Source organism: Canis aureus, chromosome 12 (genome assembly GCF_053574225.1).
Source record: "Canis aureus isolate CA01 chromosome 12, VMU_Caureus_v.1.0, whole genome shotgun sequence".
NCBI lineage: Eukaryota > Metazoa > Chordata > Mammalia > Carnivora > Canidae > Canis > Canis aureus.
In genome coordinates this window covers 7483452-7510655 of record NC_135622.1, presented here as the reverse complement: position 1 = coordinate 7510655, position 27204 = coordinate 7483452, and the positions used below count along the sequence as shown (strand labels likewise).

Here is a 27204-nt window from a genome sequence, read left to right as displayed (position 1 = left end):
TAATTTTTGACAAAGGAGACAAGAATGTATGAGGAAGTAAGGAAAGAGAAAAGAAAAAAAAAAAAAACAAAGGAAAGGACAGAAAAAGCATGTGATGACATTTTGCTTCTTGTATCCTTTGTTCAAAAGCGTGTGTCTAGTTAATTTTTCCTCAGTGAGGCGCAGAGTGACCCACAGCTCATTTTGCTCTTACTGGCACTGAGGCTGTCTGTGGAGTTCAGTGGATTGCAATGGCTGTCATTCTCTCTGACTTAAAAAAAAAAAAAAAAAAAAAAAGTGCAATTATAAAGGGTCATTGCTACCTTCTGTCAACCAAGAAAGAAAAGATGTATTTTTCTATTTCTTTTACCTGAGTCTACAATCTTAAACCCACCTCAATCCAATGTCTTCTGTATACTACGCTTAAAGGAAGTCCCAATTTCTTGCTTTTTCACAATGGTACTTCTCAAATGCAGGCAGAGGGTTAACAGCAACTTCATCCTCACTAGCTTCTCTCAGGGCAGTTCTTCCTTTGATAAATAGAATGATTGCATCTCTACCCCTTCCCTGTTTTCCCCTGACTCTTAGACCTGTTACAATTCTTTTGCTGCTAAAATCTTACAGTATTAGCATACAGCTAGGATGGTTGAGTGGGGAGAGCACTGGCATGGTTCTGCCACTTTTTAGCAACATGATCTTGATCAAGCACACTTTCTGAACTTTTATTTACTCGATAGTGAAATGGATTTCATAATCACATCAGTCTATTTCACTTGTGGTAGTAACTTTATAAACAAAATAATCTGTGTGAATATAATTCGTAGCCTATAATACATGTTAAAGATGTTGGTTGTAATAATTGCTATTATTCCTAAATGATAACCTGAAAAATTTTCTAGAGAGAGCCTTGTAGAGATACTTCTTAGCTAGTAGCTTGATTTGAGAGAGAAAGAGAGAGAGAGAAGCTATTTCAGTCATTTTTTTTGTCATATGACAAACTGCCCTAAAACTTAGTGGCTTGAAACAGGAGTCAGGGATCCCTGGGTGGTGCAGCGGTTTAGCGCCTGCCTTTGGCCCAGGGCGCGATCCTGGAGACCCGGGATCGAATCCCACGTCGGGCTCCCGGTGCATGGAGCCTGCTTCTCCCTCTGCCTATGTCTCTGCCTCTCTCTCTCTCTCTCTGTGACTATCATAAATAAAAATTAAAAAAATTAAAATTAAAATAAAAAAAAGAAACAGGAGTCAGCAAACTATAGCCCATGAGCCAACTGTTAGTTTTTATAAATAAAGTTTTATAGCAACACAATTGTGCTCATTCGTTTACATATTGTCTGCACCTGCTTTGGGCTCCAAGGGCAGAGTTGAGTAGTTTTGACAGAGATGGTATGACACATGAGCCTAATATATTTACTATCTGGTCCTTTCAGGAAAAGTTTGCCCACCTAGAGCTTAAAACAACAATAATTTATATCTTGTATGTTGGTAAGCCGGTCATTTCCTCTGTTGGTCTCACTTGGGATCACTCAAATAGCTACAATCTTTTGAGAGCTTGACTGGGGCTGTGAGGTTCCAGGATGGCTTAATTCACATACCTGGCAGCCAGTGGACTGGCTGTCAGGTGGGGCATCTCCATTCCCTCTGTACTTGGCCTTTTCTCCTCCAGGAGGGTAAACTCGGGTACTTCACAGTAGAGTGGTCTTGAGGTTCTAAGAAGGCAAGAACAGAAATGGATGTCCTCTCAAAGACTTAGTTTCTAGAATTCATACAGTGACATTTTCATTATATTCTCTTGGTCAAAGCAATTCACTAAGCCAACCCAGATCCAAAGGCTAAAGAAAGAGACTACACCTCTTGATGGGGTAGCAGGAGTATCAAATCATAAAGAGGCACAGACATTAACTGGTGTGTTTCACTGGGGACCACTATTAATATGCTCAATCACAAGCTACTTTATGTGAACTGTTTCCATGTGGCCCAGAAGTGGTTTGTATTTTGCAGAAACCAAATTCTGCTGGATTGTGCCAGTTAGAATGATCATCATGCTACAGTTATAGAAAGTGTTTTGTTGTTCTCTTTTATTGGCAGCTTTTCTTAGTGACACTAAAGATCGAGGCCCTCCAGTGCAATCACAGATCTGGCGAAGTGGTGAAAAGGCCTCCTTTGGACAGACGCCTTCCTTGAGAGCATTTGAAAAACCCCCTCAGGTGCAGACCCAGGCTCTTAGAGACTTTGAGAAGGTAAGTCATGTGGGTGGATAATTGTTATCCTGATTAGAAGAAGCATCAAGGGATAGTGATGTCTCATAAAAATATGACCCATGGGGCAACCCCGGTGGCGCAGTGGTTTAGCGCCGCCTGCAGCCCAGGGCGTGATCCTGGAGACCCTGGATGGAGTCCCACGTCAGGCTCTCTGCATGGAGCCTGCTTCTCCCTCTGCCTGTGTCTCTGCCTCTCTCTCTCTGTGTGTCTCTATGAATAAATAAATAAAATCTTAAAAAAAATATATGACCCATGGCTTAGTCTGAATTATGGACATTCTTACCATAATGATGTCTCTTTTAAGAGTATATGTCCCAATGAATGCATGTACAAATACTCTGGTTCATGGACAATTGCCTGTACCAATGATTCTGTCTTTCCATTTTTATCCCTGGTTTACTTTTCCAATCAGTTAGGAAGTTTTGTTGTTGTTGCTGCTGTTTTTAGAGAGAGAGAGAAAGTGTGTGTGTGTGGGTGTGTGGGTGTGTGTGAGCCTGGGTAGAGGGGCAGAAGGAGAATGAGAATCTTAAGCAGGCACTCTGCCCAGCATAGAGCCTGACACAAGGCTCAATTCACAAACCTGAGATTGTGACCTGAGCCAAAATCAAGAGTTGGATGCTTAAATACCTGAGCTACCCGAGTGCCCAAATTAGGAAGTGTAAATGCTACCCTGAGAATCTGTAATGACCATAGTGAGCCCAGGAGACCTAGTCCAGTCAGCTGGCATTATATTCTCGGTGGCTGGCTTGGACCACTCTACATGTCTGGATACTGTCTGCAGTATAAGGTGGCCTCAGCCACAATCATTTGCTTCTCAAAAAGATTCTGACATTGTTGCTTGAAACTTTTTTTCAAGATTTTACTTATTTATTCAAGAGAAACACAAAAAGAGGCAGAGACACAGGCAGAGGGAGAAGCAGGCTCCATTCAGGGAGCCCAGTGTGGGTGGGACTTGATCCTGAGATTCCGGTATCAGGCACTGAGCCAAAGGCAGATGCTCAACTGCTGAGCCACCCAGGCGTCCCTGTTGCTTGAAACTTCTGATTCAACTCTTGAAGTACTGTGTGTCTTGAGATGTTTATCCTTAGAATTGGCCAAGAGCCAAATTACTGATAATGTAATACAAGTCTCCACCTCCCTGTGCCCTGGATTGATCCCAGGAAGTCTGTACAATAGAACTTGTCTATTGAGATTTATATGACCTGGAAAGAGCACACAGGATTTCTTACATCCCAGGGTGCTAAAAAAAGAAATAGCTCTTTGGTGCCCCCTGGGGGTTTGCCCAAGGTTCAGGCCACACGAGTACTGTGTAAATAGGTGCTCAGATAGGTGGCTTCCTTTCATTCTTGGATTGATAGCTTTTGACATAAAATAATATAATTCCATGTTCCAAAAAGGGGCATAGAGCAGTGTTGACATGGGTTTACCCCCATAATTTGTGAATAGAGATGTTTCACAAGGACCTAATATACATCCTGCCAGTTAGTCCTGTGGACAAAGAACATGCTCATATAAACTGTGGCTGAGTATTAAAGAGCCTACTCTTAGTATTGGTGGATTTTTTTTTTTAACTCAGTTGTCATGGATACTGTTGTGGGATTTTGTTTTGTTTGTTTTTTAAAGACACAGAGAGCCTGTGGGAATATTAAGTGGTTTTGAAGACTAAACCTCTTAACAGCTGTGTGGTGCTGGTGGTAGGAAGGGGAGTGCTAACAACCCCTCCTCTTTTTTTCACCTTTTGCATCTACTGCAGTGCAGAACAAGCAAGCAGAGCTGCAGTGCCCCCTCAAAGCAGGTGTATTCCTTTTGATTGAGAGGTGATTTGTAGCAGAGAAGTGAGGGAGCCACCTCTGCTGACAGAAAGAGTGGGGGGTGGGGTGGAGGGGCAGAGGGAAATGAACAGGATGGCACCATGCAGAAGAGTTCAGCTGACTTCTCAGATGTGACCTTTCCAAGTCCTTTCCCTCTGCAGCCTGGTAGAAGATGGAGGATTAGACCTCACTTTCTCAGGACTGGGAACCACTGACAGAAACCAAGGGAGGGCACAGAGAAAAGGCCAGCAAGGGATATTTTACATCTCTCTCTGTGTGTCAGGTAATAAATAACAATGAGATAACGACATACCCTTTTTGTCAGAAAGGTCATTGCCAGGGCTCATAGGAATTGTGATTTTCTTAGTGTCATAGACTGTATGTACCATAATGATAAGCCCTGACAGTTATTGAGTCAGAATGACTTTCCCATACAGCATCCTTGCCATGTGCTATCTCATGGGTCACCACCCCACCCCACTCCTGGCATATTTGGGATGAGTGAAATCAGAGCAGCATGTGGGTAATAAAAACTAGCATATGCCAGTCACTTTCTGCATTCCGGGTGCTGCTCCGAGTGTGTGCATTATTGTCTCATTTCATGCTCACCACAACCCTGGGAAGAAACATAATTACCATCCCAATTTACAAGAGGTACTTACTTTACAAGAAGTAAAGGCACAAAGAGAAACAAAGAGACCTACCCAATGTCCCCTAACATGGTCCTAAAAAATTCATTATTTTTGTGACCCAAAACAGTGAGTACTTTCTAAGCTGGGGAGCATACTTGGCAAAAGTATGCAGGTAACTCGACTGGAACCATGAGCTCTTTCTACTTAGAGGAGCAGCAGAGGGTGGTACTGTCTTCTCTAAGTAAACTGTAAATCTCCTTTGGATATTGCTGTGTTAATTCATTTGCCAGGATGAGAAACTGAGAATCAAGAAAAGTATGTTTGTTTTTAATGATGGGTTTAAAGGAAGACAGTGTTTCACTTAATGGGATGATAAAATTGTAAATGAAATATTTGACCAGGGTTATTAAGATAGTAACAGTAACTAACAATAATAAATAGTATTTATTTGGTGTTCCTTATATACCAGGCACTTTTTTGAGACACTTAAAATATTTTATTTCATCTGTTTTTCAGTTCATTTTCCTAACTGATAAGATAGATGTTATTATATCCATTAGACCTGTGAGGACACCAAGCCTCAAATAACTTGTATAAAGCTGCACAGGTATAAAGTGGCTGAGCCAGGACAACCCCAGTGATTCTCAAGGTTCTTGGAAAATGAAAGGACCATTCAGAGAAGAGGCTACATTAGTGGAATGTGTACAGTTTGGTTTTACAGATAGAATCAAAATGGCATTTCCTAAATAAAATTCATAGAGGGGTGTGGGGTCTGTGGCTGTAAGTTCTAGGGGCGGCCTCCACCGCCTTCTCATGTTTACTCATTTTCTAATAATGCCGTCTTTAACATGAAAATGCCAGCAAAGCCAGCTGCAGTGTTTGCCTAGCGGCAGTCTGAAGCCAGCTTTCTCTGGCAGTCTCAACTCAACCACAGTGATTCAGCCTGTTGAGGCCCCACCCATGCTGGCAAATTTTTCCACTTGGATCTTGAAGTCTGTGGAGAGGGGGGTGGGGAAAGCCCTAAAAGGGGCTCTTCTACCTTCATGAAGATCTGAGTTATCACAGTATGGGCTTCCTAGTCTAGATGAGGTGAATCTGGCTCACGTCCCTGCTGCTTTTTAGGGCCAGCCATTCCCAGTGCCTCTTCAGTTGTTTCTCTGTCATTATGACCTTGGGAAAGGAATGTATCCGTTGACGTACACTCTCATTTAAAAAACAGAAAAAAGAAAAATGACATCTATGCTCCCCAAACCACAGTGCCCCAAGCATACTGGTTTTATTTTCATTGGCGTCTTGAGACATTCAAAAAATTGTTGGATGAACAAGGAAAGGCAGGGGCAGTCCTAAACTTTGAGCAACCATAAGCACAGAATTCTTTCTTTCTTTTTTTTTTTCTTTCTTTCTTTCTTTCTTTCTTTCTTTCTTTCTTTCTTCTCTTCTCTTCTCTTCTCTTCTCTTCTCTTCTCTTCTCTTCTTTCTTTCTTCCTTTCAGAGAGAGAGCATGTGCAAGCCCTTGAACTGGGGTGAGGAGGGGGGAGGGGCAGAGGGAGAAGGAGAGAGACAATCTTAAGCTGATTCCACACCCAGCATGGAACCCCGTGCAGGGCTTGATCTCATGACCCTTGAGATCATGACCTGGAAATTAAAAGTCAGAGGCCTAATCGACTGAGCCACCTAGGTGCCCCTCTTTTTCTTTTGTTTTTAAAAGATTTTATTTTTAAGTAATCTCTATACCCAATGTGGGGCTCAAGCTCACAACCCCAAGGTAAAGAGACACATGCTCTACCAACTGAGCCAGCCAGACACCCTAAATTTTTTTTTTCTTTTTAAACATGACTTTTCAGAGGGATTCCATAGTCATTCTATAGAACTTTCGAAGTGTTTTCATTCCTAAGCAACATTACCAAAGATTATATATCAGATCAACCTTTCTTTTTCTTTTCCTTAACTCTTGAGTAAAAGGAATGATTCTGAGTGCTATAGAGGATGTAGAGTAGTTACCATTCTCAAAGAGCTGTGCAATCTGATGAGGAGCAGAAGAAATTTAAATTACACAAGATTTAGTTGAAATAGCATCTAAGGCAACAATTGGAGAAACATCACAAGATTAGAGGAATTGCCAAACCAGTCTTTATTTATTTTTTTAAAGATTTATTTATTTCTTTATTCAGAGAGAGAGAGAGAGAGGCAGAGACACCGGCAGAGGGAGAAGCAGGCTCCATGCAGGGAGCCCGACGACGTAGGACTCGATCCCGGGTCTCCAGGATCACACCCTGGGCTGCAGGCGGCGCTAAACCGCTGCGCCACTGGGGCTGCCCCCAAACCAGTCTTTAAAACCTAAATGTTACAACAAAACATTTTATGATTTGTATTTATACATAAATATATATATAAAATATATGAACTTCACAAACTTATATCTTATTTCACCTTTGGTTATATAATTAATAAAGTAACTTTATCCAAAAGATTGAAATGACAAAACTTGGAAGACCCTGGAAACTCCAACAGGTATGGTTACCAATGTGAAAGAGATGTGAAAGAGAACAATCACTTCTATTGGAGAAAGCAGCATTGCGGGACGCCTGGGTGGCTCAGCAGTTGAATGTCTGCCTTGGGCTCAGGGCGTAATCCCAGGTCTGGAAATGAGTCCGGCATCAGGTTCCTCAGGGAGTCTGCTTATCCCTCTGCCTCTGTCTCTGCCTCTCTGTCTCTCATGAATAAATAAATAAAATCTTTTTTTTAAAAAGTGGCATTGCAATGAGATTAATTCTTTTTTTAATTATTATTATCTCCTTTCTATTTCATTGGAATTTGTTTTCTATTCTTCACTGTATATGAAGAGAAGCTGTCTTCCTATAGACTCTAAGGAATTTCCATTCCAATAATAAATTTTTATTTTCTTAAAAATTGTTATTTATTTGAGAGAGAGAGGGAGAATGAGCAGGGAGGAGGGGCAGAGGGAGAAAGAGACAGAAGAAGATTCTCCACTGAACAGGGAACCCGACTTAGTCCTCAATCCTAGGACCCTGGCATCAGGATCTGAGCCAAAGGCAGATACTTAGCCAACTGAGCCACTCAGGCACCCTTCCAATAATAAATTTTTAAACAGCATTAAAAATGATACTATGTAATATTTATTGAGTACTTACAGCATTCAGGGCTCTATGGGATGAGCTTTCTTAACTTGCATTATCTTACCCAGTTCCTATAACAGCCTTTTGAAGTTAGTACAACCATTGTGTTCATTTGTATGGAGAGGGACATTGAAGCCAGGAAGACTGGTGATTGCTTGGAAAGTGCTGAGCTGGGATTTAAACTTAAGTGTACTGATTTCAGAGCCTGAGCTCTTAGCCACAATTTTATTATGCCTCTCTGTGGACAGCTGATCTCCTTATTCATTTCATTTATTTGTTCATTCATCCATCCCCTCAGCATATGGGTGCAGCTCATGCGCTGGGCCCTGTTCTAGCTGTCACATACACAATGCTCAGGTATAAATGTGTATGAGAGGATGAATGTTTACTTCATGACACATGGGCCAAGTACATGGCAGAGGTGAAAAAGTACAAAGGCCACCAGTACAGTGATGATGATAAAACTTGGCCCTTGGTGAAATGATTCCCCTTCCCCACCTGCCTATGGCCTAGGATTATCTGCAATGTAGAGAACTTTAATGCAGCACCAGTGACCACAGGCAGCCTCTTCACCCCCACAAGGACTTACAGATAGAAGGAAATCCAGACGCTTCCTGCATGAAAAGATGTGTGTTCAAGGATGAATGTTTACTTCAATGTTCTTTCTATTAATAAAATATTGGAAATAATCTAATTATCCATTAAAGATGAGGATTATTTCAAGTATGGTATATGCATACAGCAGAATGTCATAGAGCAATGTACTGACTTGGAAGGGTGTCCATAATAATAAATTTAGGATTAAACAACAAAACAACAACAATTTGACTGAATATTACATAAGATAAAATCTTATTATGAGGGAGAGAAAAATAGAAGTGCCTGGAAGGATATACATACACCAAAATATTGATAACGATTATGTCTAGGTGATGGATTTAGCCATGATTTTTGCCTTTATAACTTTCTGTATTCCCCCAATTTTTTTTTTTTTTTTTATGATAGTCACACAGAGACAGAGAGAGAGAGAGAAAGAGGCAGAGACATAGGCAGAGGGAGAAGCAGGCTCCATGCAGGGAGCCCGACGTGGGATTCGATCCCGGGTCTCCAGGATACCGCTGCGCCACCGGGGATCCCCCCAAATTTTTAATTATGTTTTCATTTTATCTGAGCCCTCAACCAATATTTCCAGAGTTCTTACTATATACAACATAATGTCTTAAACACTGCAGATACAATAATAAGCAAACAGGGTCCCTGCCCTCTTAGACTTTACAGATTAACCAATTACAACAAATATAAGGACTGTTACCCTAGAAATAAAGGATGCTACACAATATAGCTGGGGATCCTAACTCAGTAAGAGGGGGTGGGAGGGTTCAGAGAAAGTTTCTTAAAGAAGGCTACATCTAACCAAGATTCTCAAAGGAGGAATAAGAATCAGCCACTAATATGGGCTGGGGATGGGAGAAAGAAGAATGTTCCTTGCAGTGAAAATAGCAAGAATCCAGATTCAGCTGAGAAAGAACCTTACCGAGTTAATATGCCTTAGGGCTTGGGTGCAAGGAATGTGGAGAAGTGTCTTGAGACTAGAGAAAGAGAGAGAAGCCAGCATGTAGGGCCTTGCAAGTTATGTAGAGGCTTTTAAATGTTAACGGAGCTCAATGGAGAATGGCTGAAAGGTTGTGTAGAGGAAGGTGACCTGATTGGATTTTCCTTTTAGAAAACTTCCTTTGGCTTCTGCATGGATTCTGGATTGGAGGAGCAAAGTCTAAGGCAGAGAGGACAGTTAGGAGGCTGTGACAGTATTCTGGGCAGCAGCTGGTGATGCTGACAGTGTAGGAGTGGGAGAGATGGAGAGATGAAAGAGACTGCAAAAGCAGAAGTGGCAGGGCTAAGCTATTGACTGGTTGCAGAGCCACTGAGAGAGAAGCAGCCTGAAGATGACCTTCCACCAATTCATCTCTCCATTCTTATCTTAGCTAGGCTAAGATAGGATGTCACTCTTGTAAATTCCAAGTACCTTGCACTTTTCCCTTTAACAACATGAGTTCTTGGGACACCTGGGTGGCTCACCAGTTGAGCATCTGCCTTTGGCTCAGGATCTGATCCTGCGGTCGGGATCGAGTCCCACATCGGGCTCCCTGCGAGAAGCCTGCTTCTCCCTCTGCCTGTGTCTCTGCCTCTCTCTCTGTCTCTCTTGAATAAATAAATAAAATCTTAAAAACAAACAGCAAAAAACCAACATGAGTTCTTTGTTCAAGATCTGTCTTTTCTTTAGAATCTGAACTCCACGATGGCAAGGACAGGGTTTGTCTCATTCACTACTAGATATAGTGATTAGTGTAGTGCCTGGTACAGAGTAGACATGCCTCTTCCTTTGTTGTTGTATTTTGGTTGTATGGATGATGCCAAGCTTTCTTGCTTGGGCAACTTCTAGATGATGTCATCCTTTGAGAAAGGGAGCAACTGGAGCAAGCACATGTTGTACTTTTATGATCATTAAAACAATAGCAACAAAAACCAGTGAAATGATTTTCATTTTTGGAAGATAAAAAAAGGAACTCTTTCCTGTTCTTGAAAAATTCTAACTCTAACTGGCAAGACAGGCAAACAGATAATTCTGATAAGAGTAGGTACCCAATGTGCTGTGGAAGCACTCGGAAGAGCCCTCAGCCAGGCTTTAGGGTCAGATAGGCGTCCTTTACGGAGTAATATGTAAGTCAAGTCCTAAGAGCAAGTTGCAGGTAGTTAAGTCAGAGCTGAGTGGGAGGTGAAGAGCTGTGACATTTCAGGCTAATGCTGCCACCCATGTCTGGAGGCAGCAAAAAGCATAGTGAGTTCAGAAATAGGAGGCTTGTTGTCAAGGCTGGAGCACTTGAGTGTCGATTGAGGTTCAGATTGGCTGTGTCTCTCTCCCCCCACTTCTCTTCATGGTCAGAGCTTTATTGTTGTAGCCATGATCATTCATGGTATTACTGTGAGCTCTTAGCTCTTATGCTTAGAGAAAGTCTTAGCTGTGCATTTGAAATCACTTTCTTTACTAGAGAAGGATAGAGAAAGGATTATTGAAAATCTAGAAAACTAATTGAGGCCATAAATTGATATGTCACTCCCTGAATACTAGAAGCTCAGCATATAATCTGTCAGGGTTGAATCAGTTGTGAACAAACAATACCAAGTCCTGCTGGTATTGGTTGGGCCAAATGGATGGAGAAGCTAGTTTGGAGCCTAGGAGTCCTTGGGATCTCCTAGTATCAGTGCAGTTCAGCTGTCCTTTCTGCCATGGAGCTCATTTAACCTTCTCTAACAGCACTATTTCTGGCTGGCCCATTTATTTTTGGTGTCCAGAGGAGTTGTTATTTGTTTTGTTTTGGTTTTATATAGTTCACAGTGCTCTACTGTGATGGTGACCATAGTACTTTGTTATTCTAGGATTGGGGGTGGTGTGGGTGTGTATCTATGGCAGGGGAAGACAGCAGAGCGTCATCTGAATCCCTGTCCTTTATCCACATGCTGCTGCTGTCAAAGATAGGGTTTATTTATCAACCTGATGTAGTAACTCTGTTGTTAGCTCTCTTGTCATCAGGTCAGTTATATCAAGAAAAGGCTGTGTAGACTACGGGTCTCAGTATGGTTCTGAGTTTTAGGGGAGAAAATGGAATGATATTATTAGTCTTTTAGCATTTAGAAGACTCTCAAACTTCAGGAATTATGTTGAAATTTTAGAAACAGAGATTTGGTTAATGAGAAGAAAGTTTTGGTTATTATGGAACCCAAAAGGGGAAAAAAATAGCCAGGTCTTTGTAGCATTTTCAGTCTGCTTTCTGAGGCAAGCATCAACAGTTAACTTCTGGAAGACTGGGAGAAACCCTGTATGGAAGGGAAAGTGAGGGATGCCTGGGTGGCTCAGCAGTTGGACGTCTGTCTTCAGCTCAGGGCATGATCCCAGGGTCCTGGGATCGAGTCCCACATCGGGCTCCTTGCAGGGAGCCTGCTTGTCCCTCTGTCTATGTCTCTGCCTCTTTCTGTGTGTCTCTCATGAATAAATAAATAAAATAAAATATTTTTTTAAAAAAGGAAGTGAAAGTGAAAGCTGATGAGTGGAAAACTAAGTTAATTGACTTTGATTGGCATTTTCCTTGTTAAAATGGTGTGCAAAAGTTATGCATGTTCTTCAGGATAGCCTAGTGAGTTTGTTTTTCCTGTGTCAAAATACAGAGTGGATTGTGTGTATTCTGTTTTATTTAAGGATTATAACAATACTTTAACTTGATAAAACATGGGAACCTATGAGTTTTCAATGGTAAGGGCTACTTAGAGGTGACTTCCTCAAAGCCTTTATGTTAGGGCCCCATAATCTAAGATGGATTAATATACAGAACATTTAGAAATGATCAGTTCTAAACCATTTGCTTTTTTTATTATTTATTTGTGAGAGACACAGAGAGAGAGGCAGAGACACAGGCAGAGGGAGAAGCAGACTCCCTGTGGGACTTGATCCCAGGATTCCGGGATCACAACCTGAGCCAAAGGCAGACCCTCAACCACTGGGCCACCCAGGCATCCCTAAACCATTTGCTTTTTTGCTTTTAACTAAATTGAATTGAATTGAACTTTGAATCTTAGTCATTAAAAAGCCTTTGTAAAAGGCAAAGGACTGAACAAGTTACCTCTCCCAGCTTAGGTTTCTTTCTTCTTCTTTATTAAATAACAGCTTTATTGAAATTTAATGTCCACACAATGTAACTTACCCTTTTAAAGTGTACAAATTCAGGGGCACCCGTGTGGCTCAGTTAGTTAAGCATCTGCCTTTGGCTCAGATCTTGATCCCGGGGTCCTGGGATAGAGCCCTACATTGGGCTCCCTGCTCAGCCCTATGTTGGGCTGACCACTCAGGTGCTCAGCAGGGAGCCCACTTCTTCTTCTCCCTCTGCCTCTTGCTCTTCCCTTATCCTCATGCTTGCTCTCTGTCTCTCTCAAATAAATAAATAAAATCTTTAAAAAACTAGACTGTATATTTCCACAGTTGTGGTATATTTACTGAGTTGAGCAACAATTATCATTAGCTAGTTACACAATATTTTCGTCTCCCCTCCCAAAAAACCTCATACTTATTAACAGCCACTACCTAGCCCCTCTCTCCAGCCCCTGGAAAACCATTCATCCACCTCTCTGTGTGTATTTGGCTTTCCCAACATTTCATATAAAGAATCATACAAAAAAAAAAAAAAAAAAGAATCATACAGTATGTGACTTTTTGTTCCTGGCTTCCTTCACATTAGTAAAATGTTTTCAAGGTTCATCCATATTATGCAAGGTATCACTATTTCATTTCTTTTTATGGCTGAAAAATATTCCCTTGTATGGTTATACTAAACTTTGTATCCATTCATCAGTTGATAGAGATTTGAGATGTTTCTGTTTTTTGTTTTTTGTTTTTTGTTTTTTGGATATCACTAATAATGCTTTTATTAACATTCATATACAAGACTGAAAAAAAAGACTTTATGTGGACACATGCTTTTAGTTTTCTTGTGTATATAATGAGGAGTAGAATTGCTGGGTCATATGGTAACTCTATGTTTAACCTTTTGAAGTTCATCTTGAAAATGGGGAAAACTATGTTTTCTTAGGCTCAGGTTCCCAAGGTCCCAGGGAAGATTATTTACAGCGAGGGATACTTTTTATAAAGATGCAGGGACATAAGGTAGAAGTGGGAGTACTTTCTCAGTCAAAAAGTCCCTAATTCACAGGGATCATCTAGTGTCATGGTTAAGGCCCTTGTGAGTATACAACACGGATCAAACTGTAGGAATCATTAGTCTGTGTTTCTCCACTTTCTCGATGAGCAAGACAGCCAACTTCTTGATGTTTCACTGCCCTGGATAGTAATGGAGATAGTAGTATCTGATCTGCTTACTTCACAAGATAAAAAGAAATACTATACATTGACGTCCTTTGTACATTGTCAGATTCTATGCAGGTAATGGTCGTTGTGAAGACAACATAATAATACCCAATTAATTTTGTGATGCAAGTCCAAGTCATTCAAAACAGCCAGGAGTTAAACTTTTGTATTTCTTCAGCTTAGATTTTATTAGAAAAGCATAAGAACTCCCAGGCATATAGATGTATTATAATTTTTTTAAAGATTTATTTGTTTATTTATGATAGAGACAGAGAGAGAGAGGCAGAGACACAGGAGGAGGGAGAAGCAGGCTCCATGCCTGGAGCTCGACGTGGGACTCGATCCCGGGACTCCAGGATCACACCCTGGGCCAAAGGCAGGCGCCAAACCGCTGCGCCACCCAGGGATCCCACCATATCTAAATTTTTAACAAATATTATTTTCACTCTATTTGCCTTAGATTAAAAAAACAAATACAGTTGTAACCCTCTTAGCAGTCTACTCAGATCCCAGTCTCCTGGCTTAATAAGTATCTTTCCCAAAGTTACACACTTAGAAAATAGCAGAGCTGGAAATTGAACCTAGATCTCTTTTGTTCAAAAGCTATTGCTCTTTCCATAATGCCATGCTATTCCACTTGAATAAATATGCATAATAGTGATAATATTTATTGCCTATTTATAAATGGATTAAGTGTCAAGGATTACATAAAACACTATTCTCCTGTTCCTGTTTACCATATTAAGTGACTTAAAAATAATTTTATTTTCATGAAATGTAGATATGAATTATTGTAGATATCAAATTAACAGAGTTTAGTTGCAGAAGTATTATATATGAAAAGAATGTCAATTAAGATGATTAATCATTTTTAGTGGAGTGGAACTTTATTTTTAGGAGAGAGATTGGTGAGACATTAGTATGTTTTCAACTGTTTCCATTATGAGAGCAATCTGGGGGGTCTGAAATGATTAAGCAAATGTGAAGCTGAGTTTTTTTTAAAAAGGAGACTTGACAGTTGGTTATGTTAATGGGGCATGACATACAACAGCTGGCTTGTAATCCTCCTACTATTGTTGGCAATGATTGAGTCCTTATTAAAGTCTTACTTCCAGCCTGAACTAATACATTAAGAAGCAGTGGGAAGATGAAATTAAAAAAAAAAAAAAAGAAAAACAGGGGAGAGCCATTAATGTTTGAAAAAAGTATTTTGAGAGAAGAGTAAAGGTTTTCCATGTTCTATGTAAAAAAGGAAGAACAAAGACAGATGCCCTCTTGCTTGCTTAGGAACCTGCAGTGTCTATTTATTTCCCCAGCAATGCAGAATTTATAAAACCATATGGACCAGGCACTAACCCGCAAGAGGCCCAATTTAGTAGGTCTAGCACGTGGCCCAGGCATGCACAGTTTCGTGTGTTAAAGCTACAAAAAGCCAAGTAAAACAAAACAGAAGCAACAACCAACAAAACAATCTTCCCAGCAAGCAGCTCCTGGCCCTCTTCCATTGGCCTTTTCTTCACTTGTTCAAATCCAGAGCCAGGACGTTCCTGGAGGAACAGACTCAGGCTCCTTACCCTGACTTTTAAGATCTTCCTAAAGTGGTTGTGAACTTCCTTTCCTCTCTCCCTCCATGGCATGACATTATGGGCTCTTTGTTTCAGTCTAGTTGGCCCTCTGCACTTTTGCTTCTGTTCTACCTGCCTGGATTGCCTTACATCCTCCCCTGAGCCTAGCCAAACCTGATTCATCCTTTCAGGAAAGCTAAAATGCCAGCTCTCTGTGGAACCTTCTCTGATAACCTCTCTCCCCTATTTCCTATAGTGTTTACTATTTGCATAGTTCATATGGTCCTTTGATAGCGATTTGCATTCCCCATTGCTCAGATCTCTTATTCAAAGCCTGGATTCTATCTTGTATATTGAAGTTAAATTGTTAGAAAAGTTTATGTTAATTACAAAATTAACATTTTATAAAGAGGAATGCCTTTAGATAAGCTTTTCATCCTGAAACACCTGGGTAATCTTGTATGCAGATTGAGTTCTATTAGAATTAAATCCAGGGGGGGCCTGGGTGGCTCAGTTGGTTAAGCATCTGAGTCTTGTTTTCATGGTGGTGAGATCTCCATGCTCAGCATGTAGTCTACTTGGGATTCTCTCTTTCCCTCTGCCTCCCTCTCTGCCCCTCTCCTCTGTCATGTGAGCACTCATGTGCTTGCTCTCTCTCACTCAAATAAATAAAAACTTTTTTAAAACAAAGCATTAAATCCAGAGAGGTCAAAGTTGGCAGGTTAATTATTCATCAATTCTTTCTATTTTTTAAGATTTATTTATTTTAGGGAGTGAGAGAGAGCTTGCACAAGCAGAAGGAGGGAGAGGGACAAGGAGAAACCACCCTGAGGTCAGAGCTCCATCCCAAAACCCCAAGATTATGACTCATGACCTGAGCTGAAATCGAGAATCAGAGGCTTAATGGACTAAGCCACTCAGGAGCCCCTATTCATCAATTCTTTTGTTCAACAAATATTTATTGAGCACTTACTGTATACCAGGCTGTTCTTGATACTAGTGATATAGCTGTGAACAAAACAGGAAAAATCTTGCCTTTCTTATGGGGTTCACATGCTAGTGGGCAGAGACAGACAAGAAACAAAATTAACAAGGAAATATAATATTTTTAACAATGAAAGTGTATAGAATTAAAAAAAATAACAATGAAGGGAGTGCTGGGGTGAGGTCTAGGGTGAGTTACACTTTTAAATAGGGTGGTCACTTCCTTGTGGCAGTGGTATTTGACCAAAGACCTAAAGAATGTGAGGAAGAGAATGAGCAGATATCTAGAGAGAGAGAGCATACCATACAGAAGGATCAGCAAGCCCCAAAACCCTAAGGAAGGAAGATGCTTGCTGTTTTTGAGAAGGAACAAAGTGAACCATGTGGCTGGAGCAAAGTGTATAGGGGGAGAGTAGTAGGAAAAAGGGAAAAGACAGGGCATGGAGCCAGGCTCCAGATTCTGTAGGGCCTTGGGCCTTATAGGCTAATGAAACCTATCATTTCACTCTAAATTTGATGAAAAAACAGTGGGGGTTTACAGCAGAGGTGTAATCTGATGTGTTTTAAAGGGTCACTGTGGCTGCTGTGCTAAGAATACACACTATAGGGGAGCAAGGGTGGGAGCAGGGAGACCAGTTACAGGGGCTATTCAAATAATTTAATGGCATGATCAATCACAGTGTCTTGGGCCACAGTAGTAGAGGTGACAATGCTGTCGTAGTAGATGGATTCTCTCTATATAGAAAGTAGAAATAAGATTTACAGACAGATGAGATGATGTGTATGAGAAAGAAGAGTCAAGAATAGCTCAAAAGGTTTTGGCCCAAACAACTGCAAATATTGAGTTGTTACCAATTGAAATGGGATCCACCAGGGAAGGAACATGTGTGCTGAGAAAGATCAGTAGTTCTGTTTCAGATGCCACAAGTATAACAGGTTTATATTCAAGTGGACATTTCTACTAGGTAGTTAGATACAGATTGGCGTTCAGGAGAGAGGCCTAGATGGGCAAATAAACTTAGAAATTTTCTACATTGACCATGCTAGCAAATACAGTCTCTTTGGAGTTATTAAAACAAACCTTTCCATATTATTGGAAAATTGTGAGAATAATATAAGCAAGCTAGCCCCTATCTAACATATCAGCAAAAAATAAAAAATATATGGAGCACTTACCTCTTCATTAATTCAACAAATATTTAGGGAGTGCTTCCTAAACTATGCAGTGAGAGTGCCAACATACCAAATATGCCTTGTCAGCCCTGAAAATACTCTAGTGTAGTTGAGGTGATTTTAAGCAGGCTGTGACTCCACAAGGGGATGAATGCCACTGGAGAGGGCTTCTTGGCTGTTGTGGGAACTGAAGGAATAGAGAAAGACGTATGAATTATTGACCCTTTCCTTGGGCAGCTCACAGATATAAACACGCGAAAAGTTAAATAGCTCTAAAAGGTGAAAATAATCCCTCAAGATGACAGACAAGCAATGTCATGAGGCACCATATGAACACTTGCCAAGTGTTGATATTTGCCTTAGGAGTTCAGAGGAGGGAGACATCTTTCTGGGCTGGGGTACAGAGAAGGTTTTGTTTGGTTGGGATTGGAACTAGGATTTGAAAAAAAGAGGCGGTGTTTCTCGAGGGGATGTGATAGCACTTTCCTTTATTCTAAGAGTGATGAGATGCCTGTGAAGGGTTTTAAGTAAGGGAGATGTCAGGATAAGATTTGAATTTTGAAAACATTACTCTGGCTATAATATGGAGAACAGATGGCTGGAGTAAAGTCTGGCAGACAGGACAGACTGTTGCAAAAGTCTTTGCTATGAGAATGGAGCATTCAAGTTGAGCTACCTAGCAAAGAGTGGGATATGTTGGGCTAGATCTTGGGGGAGAGGACTCAGGTGAAGGTTTGGGGTTGGGGGTTGTTTGGGAGGCTGTAGTGATAACCCTAAAAGTGGTTAACATCCCTGAAGGAGAAAGTATGGAGAAAAAAAAACATCAGAAGGGGAAGAAATAACTGTTGTTTAAGCACTCACTTTAGGGAACTGGCAAAAAAAAAAAAAAAAAAAAAAAAACCAACAAAACAAACACACACACACACACACACACACACACACAGAAAAAAGTCCAGAGAGATAGAAAAGCAAGGTATCACTGGGCATAAGATGAAACAGGCATTTATGTGCAGAATGTTGGGTAAGAATCCCTGCATTCATCTGCAATTTTACTTTCCATGAACTTTATTAAACTATCTTATGTGACAAAGGAATCTAAGTAGACATCGAAATCATGATTAAACACTAATCTGGAATCTGGCAGCCTGGTTCCCCTTGTGCAAAATGGTAGTAGATAGATAAGTAGATAATAAGTAGGTTATTTCCTCTAGGAGCTTAGATCGGAAAAGGGCCTTGAAAATCACCTACTTTCCAACCACTTCATTTTATAAATGAGGACACTTAGGCCTCTGGAGAAGTGCATTTCCAAGGTCATACAGCCATTTAGTAACAGAGCTCAGACCAGAAAAGGATCTTCTGAGTTTTTATTTAGACTTTGATCTTTCTCAATATCTCTAAGCCTAAATAACACTCTTGTTCTAAGAGCCCAGATTTAATGAAAAGAGCGAAATGAATTTTAAATTTTTTTTAGAAACGAGGAATATTTTGTCTTAAGTTACAGTCAATGGGAAGAAATGTGTTGCCCACTTCCAATCCAAATCTATTTGGGAGAATGCTCAGTTCTAATTATGCCCTCCTGAGTCTACGTTATTCACTGAAACTATTTTTTATCTTTCAAAGGGCAGTGCAAGTGCAATTCTTACTGAGGTTTGTTCTCATCGTTCCAGTAAGAATTAATCATTCTTTCTTCTGGATTCCCATAGATGCAGTGTTTTTCAAACTTCAGTATGAAACCTATTAGTGGGTCATGAAATCAACTCAGCAGGTCACTCCTAGGAAGAAAAATAGAATAGAAAAACACCAAGACTACATCACACAAAGTGATGGTAACATTACTCTGTGAAACTTTTAACTTCAGTTACGTGTGTATGTGTGTGTGTGTGTGTGTGTGCATCCCGGATTGCAGTATAAAATGTAAAAAGTTGAATAATACAAGCTTGGAGGATTCTAGTGTCAAACATATCCCTACACCTATCTAGCCACCCAACTCTTTGAGAGTTGTGACTATCTTCATCTTTTGTATCTGTCATGCCCAACATACTACCTGGTGGATACTCAGGAGATACTGATTAGAATTATTATGAAGAATTAAGATAGGGTATCCCTGGGTGGCTCAGTGGTTTGGCTCCTGCCTTTGGCCCAGGGCATGATCCTGGAGTCCCAGGATCAAATCCCACATCAGGCTCCCTGCATGAAGCCTGCTTCTCCCTCTGCCTGTGTCTCTGCCTCTCTCTCTCTCTCTCTTTCTCTCTCTGTGTGTGTGTGTGTGTTTCTTTCATGAATAAATAAAAATCTTAAAAAGAAGATAGAATTAGAAGAATGAAGAGCAGTCAGGTTAGGGAAGAAGTGAGAACTTGATTTAAGTATAAAGGTTTTAGGGGTGCCTGGGTGACTCAGTGGTTGAGCATCTGCCTTTGGCTCAGGTTGTGATCCCAGGGTCCTGAGATCGAGGCCCACATCAGGCTTCTGCTTCTCTCTCTGTCTCTCATGAATAAATAAATAAAATCTTAAAAAAAAAAAGTACAAAGGTTTCAGTTTCCTTTAGTTTAGATGTTAATATTATTTTTTTCAACCTGGTATTACTGGAACTAAGAACCCATGTTTCATATCTGTGCTGTGGGATGGTCTCCCAGTCACCTTCAATGTCCTGTGTGATGTGGTATAAATAATACTTCCTGCTAATGTTGCAACTGTCATTCAAGGATCTTAAATTGCTTTATGAGCAGGATCTGGTGATGAGTGCCTGGCTTCACTTGGCAGGTGCCAGAGCTAAGAACCAGTGACTCGCTGAAATCTCTGGGCTCCAGACTGACGCCTCCCTCCCCCCTTCTCCCTCCCCTCAGCCTTCTCTTTCCCTCATCCCTTAGAGGAAGGAGCCTTTGACCCTGCCTCTTTGTGAGCTTGTCCTACCAGTAAATAGTTTGCAAGGATTCAGGAACTAGATTTACCCTTTCTTTGGGGGTGGCTCTGGTGTCTATGGGGGTGGGAGGCATATGGTAGTAAAGGCTTTGTATTTAACTGCTTCAGGACTTGAAAAGTCCAGGGAGGAAAATTGGGAAGGAACCAATCAGAGGTGAGTTCTAGATCATCAAAGGAAATTGGAGAACCCTCCTGTTAATAGGTCGTCAAGATTTGCACCTGACAGAAGGGGTATTTGATGTGTGGTCCTCATTTTGTGTGCATATGCTCTTACCTGTAGCAACCTGTTTATTGCTTTTGGCCACACTCCTTTGGTTTTTGTTTGTTTGCCTACTTTTTTAAATTTTATTTTATTTTAAAGATTTTATTTATTTGTTCATGAGAGACACACAGAGAGAGGCAGAAACACAGGCAGAGGGAGAAGCAGTCTCCATGCAGGGAGCGTGACGTGGGATTCGATCCCGGGTCTCCAGGACCCACGCCCTGGGCTGAAGGCCGGGCTAAACCACTGACCGGGCAGCTCGCCTATTTTTTTTTTTTTTAAGTAAACTCTATCCCCATTGTGGGGCTGAAACTCAGGATCCTGAGATCAAGAGTCAAATCCTCTACCGGCTGAGCCAGCTAGGTGTTCCTGCCCGTCCTTTGGGTTTTATCGTGCACATCAGCCACCAGAAACTGAAGTGCTCACTCACACACAGCCCTGCATTTGCTTTTGCGCAAGGCCACTATCACCTTGAAGTACTCCCATTCCCCATTTCCTGGAAGCTTCCAGGGGGCCGTTCTTCTCTTTTCCAAGAAACTGTTAACTGTCTACAGTTGGGCCTGAGAGGCTTGGGGAGGGTGACAGCCGAGTCCTGGCTTGGAGTCGGGTTACACCACTTGTGCCTGAGTTCACGCAGCATGTTCCTCTGTCAGGGATTCCGCAAATATCTCCCGGAGGTAAAAAAGGAAAGTGCGCTGCGCTCCAGCACCCAGAGCAGCGAGCCCGGTCCCAGGTCCCCGAGAAAGCCCCAGCCACCGGGATCATGTCGCCATAGCCTCAGCAGCGTCCCAGCGGCTCACTTGATGCCGCGCTGCAGCCGCACTATGTTCCTAGGGTGAGGGGGCGACTGGGCATGCTGCTCCCCATGGGCTGCCCATCATGTCTAATGGATATCGCACTCTGTCCCAGCATCTCAATGACCTGAAGAAGGAGAACTTCAGCCTCAAGCTGCGCATCTATTTCCTGGAGGAACGCATGCAGCAGAAGTATGAGGCCAGCCGGGAGGACATCTACAAGCGGGTGAGTGCAGGGGCCAGAGGCTGGTGGCCCACCCACTGGTCTCCAGGCCCTTCCACCCTGCCCTCCGGAGGTGCTGACTGGGGAGGGTGGCGGCTTCCACGCCAGGTGACCATGGACAAGCCCATCTCACCTCTCCTGTGTCTGACTTGTACCTTCCTCGTGTATAAAGACAGAGGGGGCTGGATTCAGTCCCAGGCTCTCAAACTCTGCTCTGGAACTGCTCAGAACGATCATGTTTAGGGACCGGTTTAAAATGTAGATTCCCTGCCTTTACCCCCAGGGATTCTGATTTAGTACTGCAAGGCACGGGGAGCTGGAAATTTTGCATTTTCTTAAAGTTTATTTTTTAGTAATGGGGCTGGATCTCAGGACTCCAGGAGGCACAGGTTCTTATGACTACTCCCGCCAGGCGCCTCCTGGAAATTTGCATTTTTAAAAGCCCCAGAGGGGAGTGTGAAGCAGGTAATTTCCAGAGCATAGGTTTCAGCTAGAGAAGGGCCCCCTCTAGCTCTGTTTCAGTGGAGGCAGAGAAGGAACAGATGGAGCAAAGGGCAGGGACTGAGCATGGTTCTGTTCCCTGAGAAATTCGTGTTTGGTTTTGAAGATGATTTTATGCAGACAGTGTTTAAAGACCCAATCTTAGGCATTTTCAGGCTTTTAGAACTAGTTCACCTAAGAATGAAGAAAAGGGTGCTGATGGCAAGAGGGATGGGGGGCGGGTAGCGCTTCTCTGAAAGAGAGAGCTGTCTTGGTTGATGGGTGAGTGATTGGGGTGGGGAAGGAAGACGGAAGGGTTTGGCTGAGGAAAGGGCGAGATGAGACAGCACCTTGGTAAGAGGACACAAAACTTTAGGATGAAGCTTCTTTCCTAACCGGTTACCACAGCATTCGTTTCCTCAGCCTTCTTAGTGTCTGGGCAAACTCTAAAGTGGCCCAAGTGAACTGGAGCTAGTAGCCTCTGATTTTTTTTTTTTCAGAGCTTCTAAATCTCCAGCTGTTTACACCAGAAGACTATACAAATATTATCATTGTCTATGTGCCCTGTCCTGTCGAGAAGGTTGGGAAGCTTTTGTAGGCTGCTAGATAATAGGTTGGATCAGAGGAATAACTGGTGTCTTTGAAACCCATTTATTTGGTAAATTCAATTAATGTGGACAGCTAAATCTGGGAGGTTTAGCCCTGTTTTCTGTCTTTCCTGGATTGCCATGTTTTAACCTGAATCTTCCTGAAATTGGTCCAGACTCACTTATCTCTTCTGTGGCTATAGAGTGAGCAGGCCTGAATGGAATTGCTGGGGGTCAAGGTCAAGGATGAGAATTGGTAATGCAGAGAGATTGAGGGTGGGATGAATGGCAGTCTTTGCCTCAGGGTAGGAATAGTGAATAGATTTGTTCATTGTGCAGAGGGAGGAACATTTTTCATTAACTGTCTCCAAAACAGGGCAGAAGGAAGGGGCAGTGTCTTAGATAATTTAAAGGAAAGGGTTTTTTTTTCCTTGCTTAAATCAGCTGCTTAAATCTTTTGGTCTCACCTTCTGCTCTGCACTGACTAACAAGAGTCCTCAGGAACATTTTGGGTGGGGTGTGGGAGGGTACAGTTACTCTCCTAGAGGAGTGTGGTTAAGAAGATTCTAGAGGGGTGGGGTGGAGTGTAGTCACAGGACATTGTCACATGCAGAGGTGCTAACCCTTTTATTAGCTCAGTATTGCCACTAAGCCCTATCTCTTCCTCGTACCAAGTAGTCAGGCACCTACTGATATCATATGATTTAAGGGATCTCAAAATACTGTGTCCCCTCCTTTCCCTTTTTTACCATCATACACTCATCTCATCTAGCTGTTATTCGGGAAGCGCTGAAGTTTTAAGTTAAAATGTTCTTCATATTTGGGAAGCAAAACACATAAAGCCATCATCAATCATTAATATCATAGTTGAAATTAGTTTATCACACTATATATATTTATAGAAACAAGGGCAGTTCTATTTTGATGGAAGGCTTCACCCCAGCTGGAGCCCTGGATAACCGGGGGACCTAGGCAAGTTAACATTTCTGAGTCTGTGACAGCCCCTGTAGAACTGGCACTAAGAATACTGCACAACTCCATAGGCACTGAAGATTATTTGTTGAGAGTATGAATAAATAGAAGCCATAAAAATTAAACAAGAAAACATAGCACCTTGTGAACTTCATAGCTTCATAAGTATATGAAGGGGAAGTAGTTATATACATTTACTGGTAGTAACGGTTATTATGAGTTTTAAAATGAGAAAGAGAAAAAATAAATAAATAAATAAAATAAATAAATAAAATGAGAAAGAGGTTTGGCTCTTTTATCCTCACCCTCAGATATTCCCATGAATATGCCTTACATTCCTTCTTGTTGGTCACACTGAGATTCCACAAAGTTAGGACAATGAATTAGAAGCAATGTGGGTAAAGAGACATGCAGGATGACATACAGTGCATCACACAGTAAGTCAGGTGGTTCAGATATGAATTTAGAGCCCTATTTTGTGACCAAACTTAGCTTGATATTTCTTTAGCAGTGGAAGGACACTTCTTTAAATATAGTAAAAACATTAAACCATACCCAGCTGAGTCAGAATCCACACTAACTTGGGTGCTGGATGCATGGTTCTTTAAATAAACCTAATGTTCGTGAAACATATGTAATGTAAGTCTCCTGTGAATAGTAATTATTTTATCATTTTACATATTTTTGGTACAGCAGACTTGTTGAGATATTTTACTAAAAAGTGAAATATTACTGTCATAATGAGAGACAATCAAGCATTTCACCATGACAACTGTAGGCAAGGGAAATATGAGAAACTTCAGGAGAAAAAGACTTGTGGGAGCTTCAATCTTCCTGTCTCCATGTGGCAAATCCTCAGTTAGGTAGTTAAGTGAGGGAGAGACTAAAATAGATATAATCCTTAATTGTAATGGCAGCTACAAGGATGTTTAATTATATGAGAAGTTGTAAAAGAGAATTATGTGCAAAACTAGAGAAATCACCTTCAAAGCAAGTAAATTTAGCACAGGAGTTAAGGGTTTCTCTTTGAGCTCTTCAGAGAAGTCAGAAATAATCTTAAAACTCGTACTACTTATGGATTAATAAAATAGTATTAAATTATTCATAAAAATCAGTTCTGTGAGATGGAGGCTCTTCTGTTGAGTGTTATCCTTTAAACTTCAATTTCTGTAAGCAATTTTATTTTATTTTTCTTCTGTAAGCAATTTATTTTTTATTTATTTTTTTTATTTAGGATAGTCACAGAGAGAGAGAGAGAGAGAGAGAGAGAGACATAGGCAGAGGGAGAGGGAGAAGCAGACTCCATGCACCGAGAGCCCGATGTGGGATTCGATCCCGGGTCTGCCAGGATCGCGCCCTGGGCCGAAGGCAGGCGCTAAACCGCTGCACCACCCAGGGATCCCTCTGTAAGCAATTTTAAAAGAAACCACATGGGAAGAGGCTGCTTACCTTCAGCACAAATAAAATAGGGAATATTTAGGTACCACTGCCCCCTCTTGGTAGCAAATATTAATTGTAGGTTCAGCTTTTGTGGGAAGCCAGTTTTGAGGGTCTAAAGCAGGGAAAGGAGAAACCACTGCAGGGCTTATAGCTCCTGATTCTGGAGCAGTTAGGTGAGAAAATGCTGTAAGTGGTCCACAGCTGAATATGGCCCACTCTTGGGGAGACTGGCTTGTGAGCATTTCTGGACTGCAGCTGTTCTGGTGAATAATTGGGTGGCAACTTGGCTGACTTCCTGGTTGTTGTTGATTATCTAATCCTGCATCTTCTCATGATAGCTGAGTGTGCTGCCACTAGAAATATGCCCAACCCTGGAATTTATGAAATCCACTGCTGTGTGGTAAACATCCAGTCCCCATACAGCACACAAAACCATCAGCTGTGTTTTGCCCCATGATGACTACTTACATGTTAAACTTCTGTGAATTTATTATTACCCAAGGTTTTTTTTTTTTAAAGATGTTTTTATTTTATTTTATTTATTTTATTTTAGAGAGAGCAAGTAGGTAGAAGTGCAGAGAGAGAGAATCTTTAAGCAGACTCCCCTGCTGACTGGGGAGTCCAATGTGGGGCTTGATCTCATGATTCATGAGATCACGACCTGAGCTGAAACCAACAGTTGGATACTTAACCAACTGAGCCATGCAGGCGCCTCCCTAAGTTTTGTTTTAAAAAAAAAACTTAAGGTTTCCTTTTAAGAATGGAAATTTAGAATCTGACAGGGCCAGATCCAATAACAAAACCATCACTAAAAACTGAATGCTGTCATCCTGGACCAGGTAGAGTCAATGTTTAGATATGACATTATTGATATTAGAAGGTTAAAGTGGTTTTGGCCTTTAGACAGGAATTGAAAGTTGTATTTCATTGTGTGTTGCCCTTACACTGCCTGACTTCCTTGAACCATGCTTTCTTACCTTTGAGATTGGATGGTATTTCTCCTGAGCAAACTTTGAAGCTTATACATAGCATAATTCTGTAACAGGTTTTTAAAATCATGATAAATGGCCTATTAACTTTGCTTGCCTCCTAAATTTTCATCATTTCTACTATTCTGTGATCACTGGGCATAGTAGTTAAGAGATGAACTCAGTAGACCTGAGACAGAATCTTGGTTCTATCACTTGCTACCTGCATTAATTTGGGAAAATACTATAATTTCTCTGAGCTGAAGTGGGCATTATAATAGTACCTATCTTATAGGATCTGAGGGAGGATTAAATGAGCCAATTAATTGAAATCAGTACAATGCCAATCATATAGTAAGCCCTGAAGAAATATTTGCCATTATTGTGACAAGTTGAAAGATGACAACATTATCCAGATAAGTCCAATTATTGGATAAGTCCAATCGATTTTTATGTTAAGTCAGTTTTTCTCCTCAGCAGTGGATTTGGAACCATTTGTCCCAATTCTCCTTTTTAGTTTGACCATAAATAAATAACATAATATAATCGAAGTGTCCCTATTGCAGCAAGTCTACTGTCATCCTCAAATACAAATGTTCCTTCAAAGAGAATAAATAAGAAAGGCTAGGTTTGTTAAATTTGTTTTTTAAAATAAAATATTTTATTTAATAATAGTACAAAGTCCTTTACTTTCACAAAAATTGACTATGATTGGTTGTAATTCAAAAATGTTTATCATCTTGATTTAATACTTTGTAATATATCTTGATCTGGTTCTTAATTCATTTTTTTAAAGATTTATTTATTGATTTTAGAGAGAGAGTGGGGGTAGGGGTGGGGGCAGAGGGAGAGGGAGAATCTCAACCAGACTCCACATTGAGCGCAGAGCCTAATGTGGGTAGGCCTCAATCTCATGACCCTGAGATCACAACCCAAGCCAAAACCAAGAGTTGGACGCTTAACTGACTGCACCACCCAGGACCCACTTATTTTTCTATTTTTTAAGAACTTTTTAAAAAATTGAGATATAGTTGACATATAACAGTATATTCATTTCAGATGTACAACATAATGATTTGATATATGCATATATTGCAACAATGATCACC

The 27204-nt window shown here is 41.1% G+C and overlaps 1 protein-coding gene across 20 annotated transcripts in view; it reads left to right on the top strand.

The window, feature by feature from the left end:
• The window catches only part of PDE4DIP (phosphodiesterase 4D interacting protein), a 221081-nt gene that overhangs the window by 59689 nt on the left and 134188 nt on the right, over positions 1-27204 (top strand). For 18 of the 20 annotated variants that reach the window (XR_013348904.1, XM_077842606.1, XM_077842604.1 and 15 more), the window contains exons 3-4: positions 2065-2216; positions 21541-21651. Coding sequence is in view for 19 of the 20 variants with exons in the window: in XM_077842606.1 (XP_077698732.1) it covers positions 2065-2216; positions 21541-21651 (263 nt within the window). In the remaining variant the exon portion in view is untranslated. The other 2 variants (XM_077842617.1, XM_077842624.1) reach the window with 2 other exon arrangements.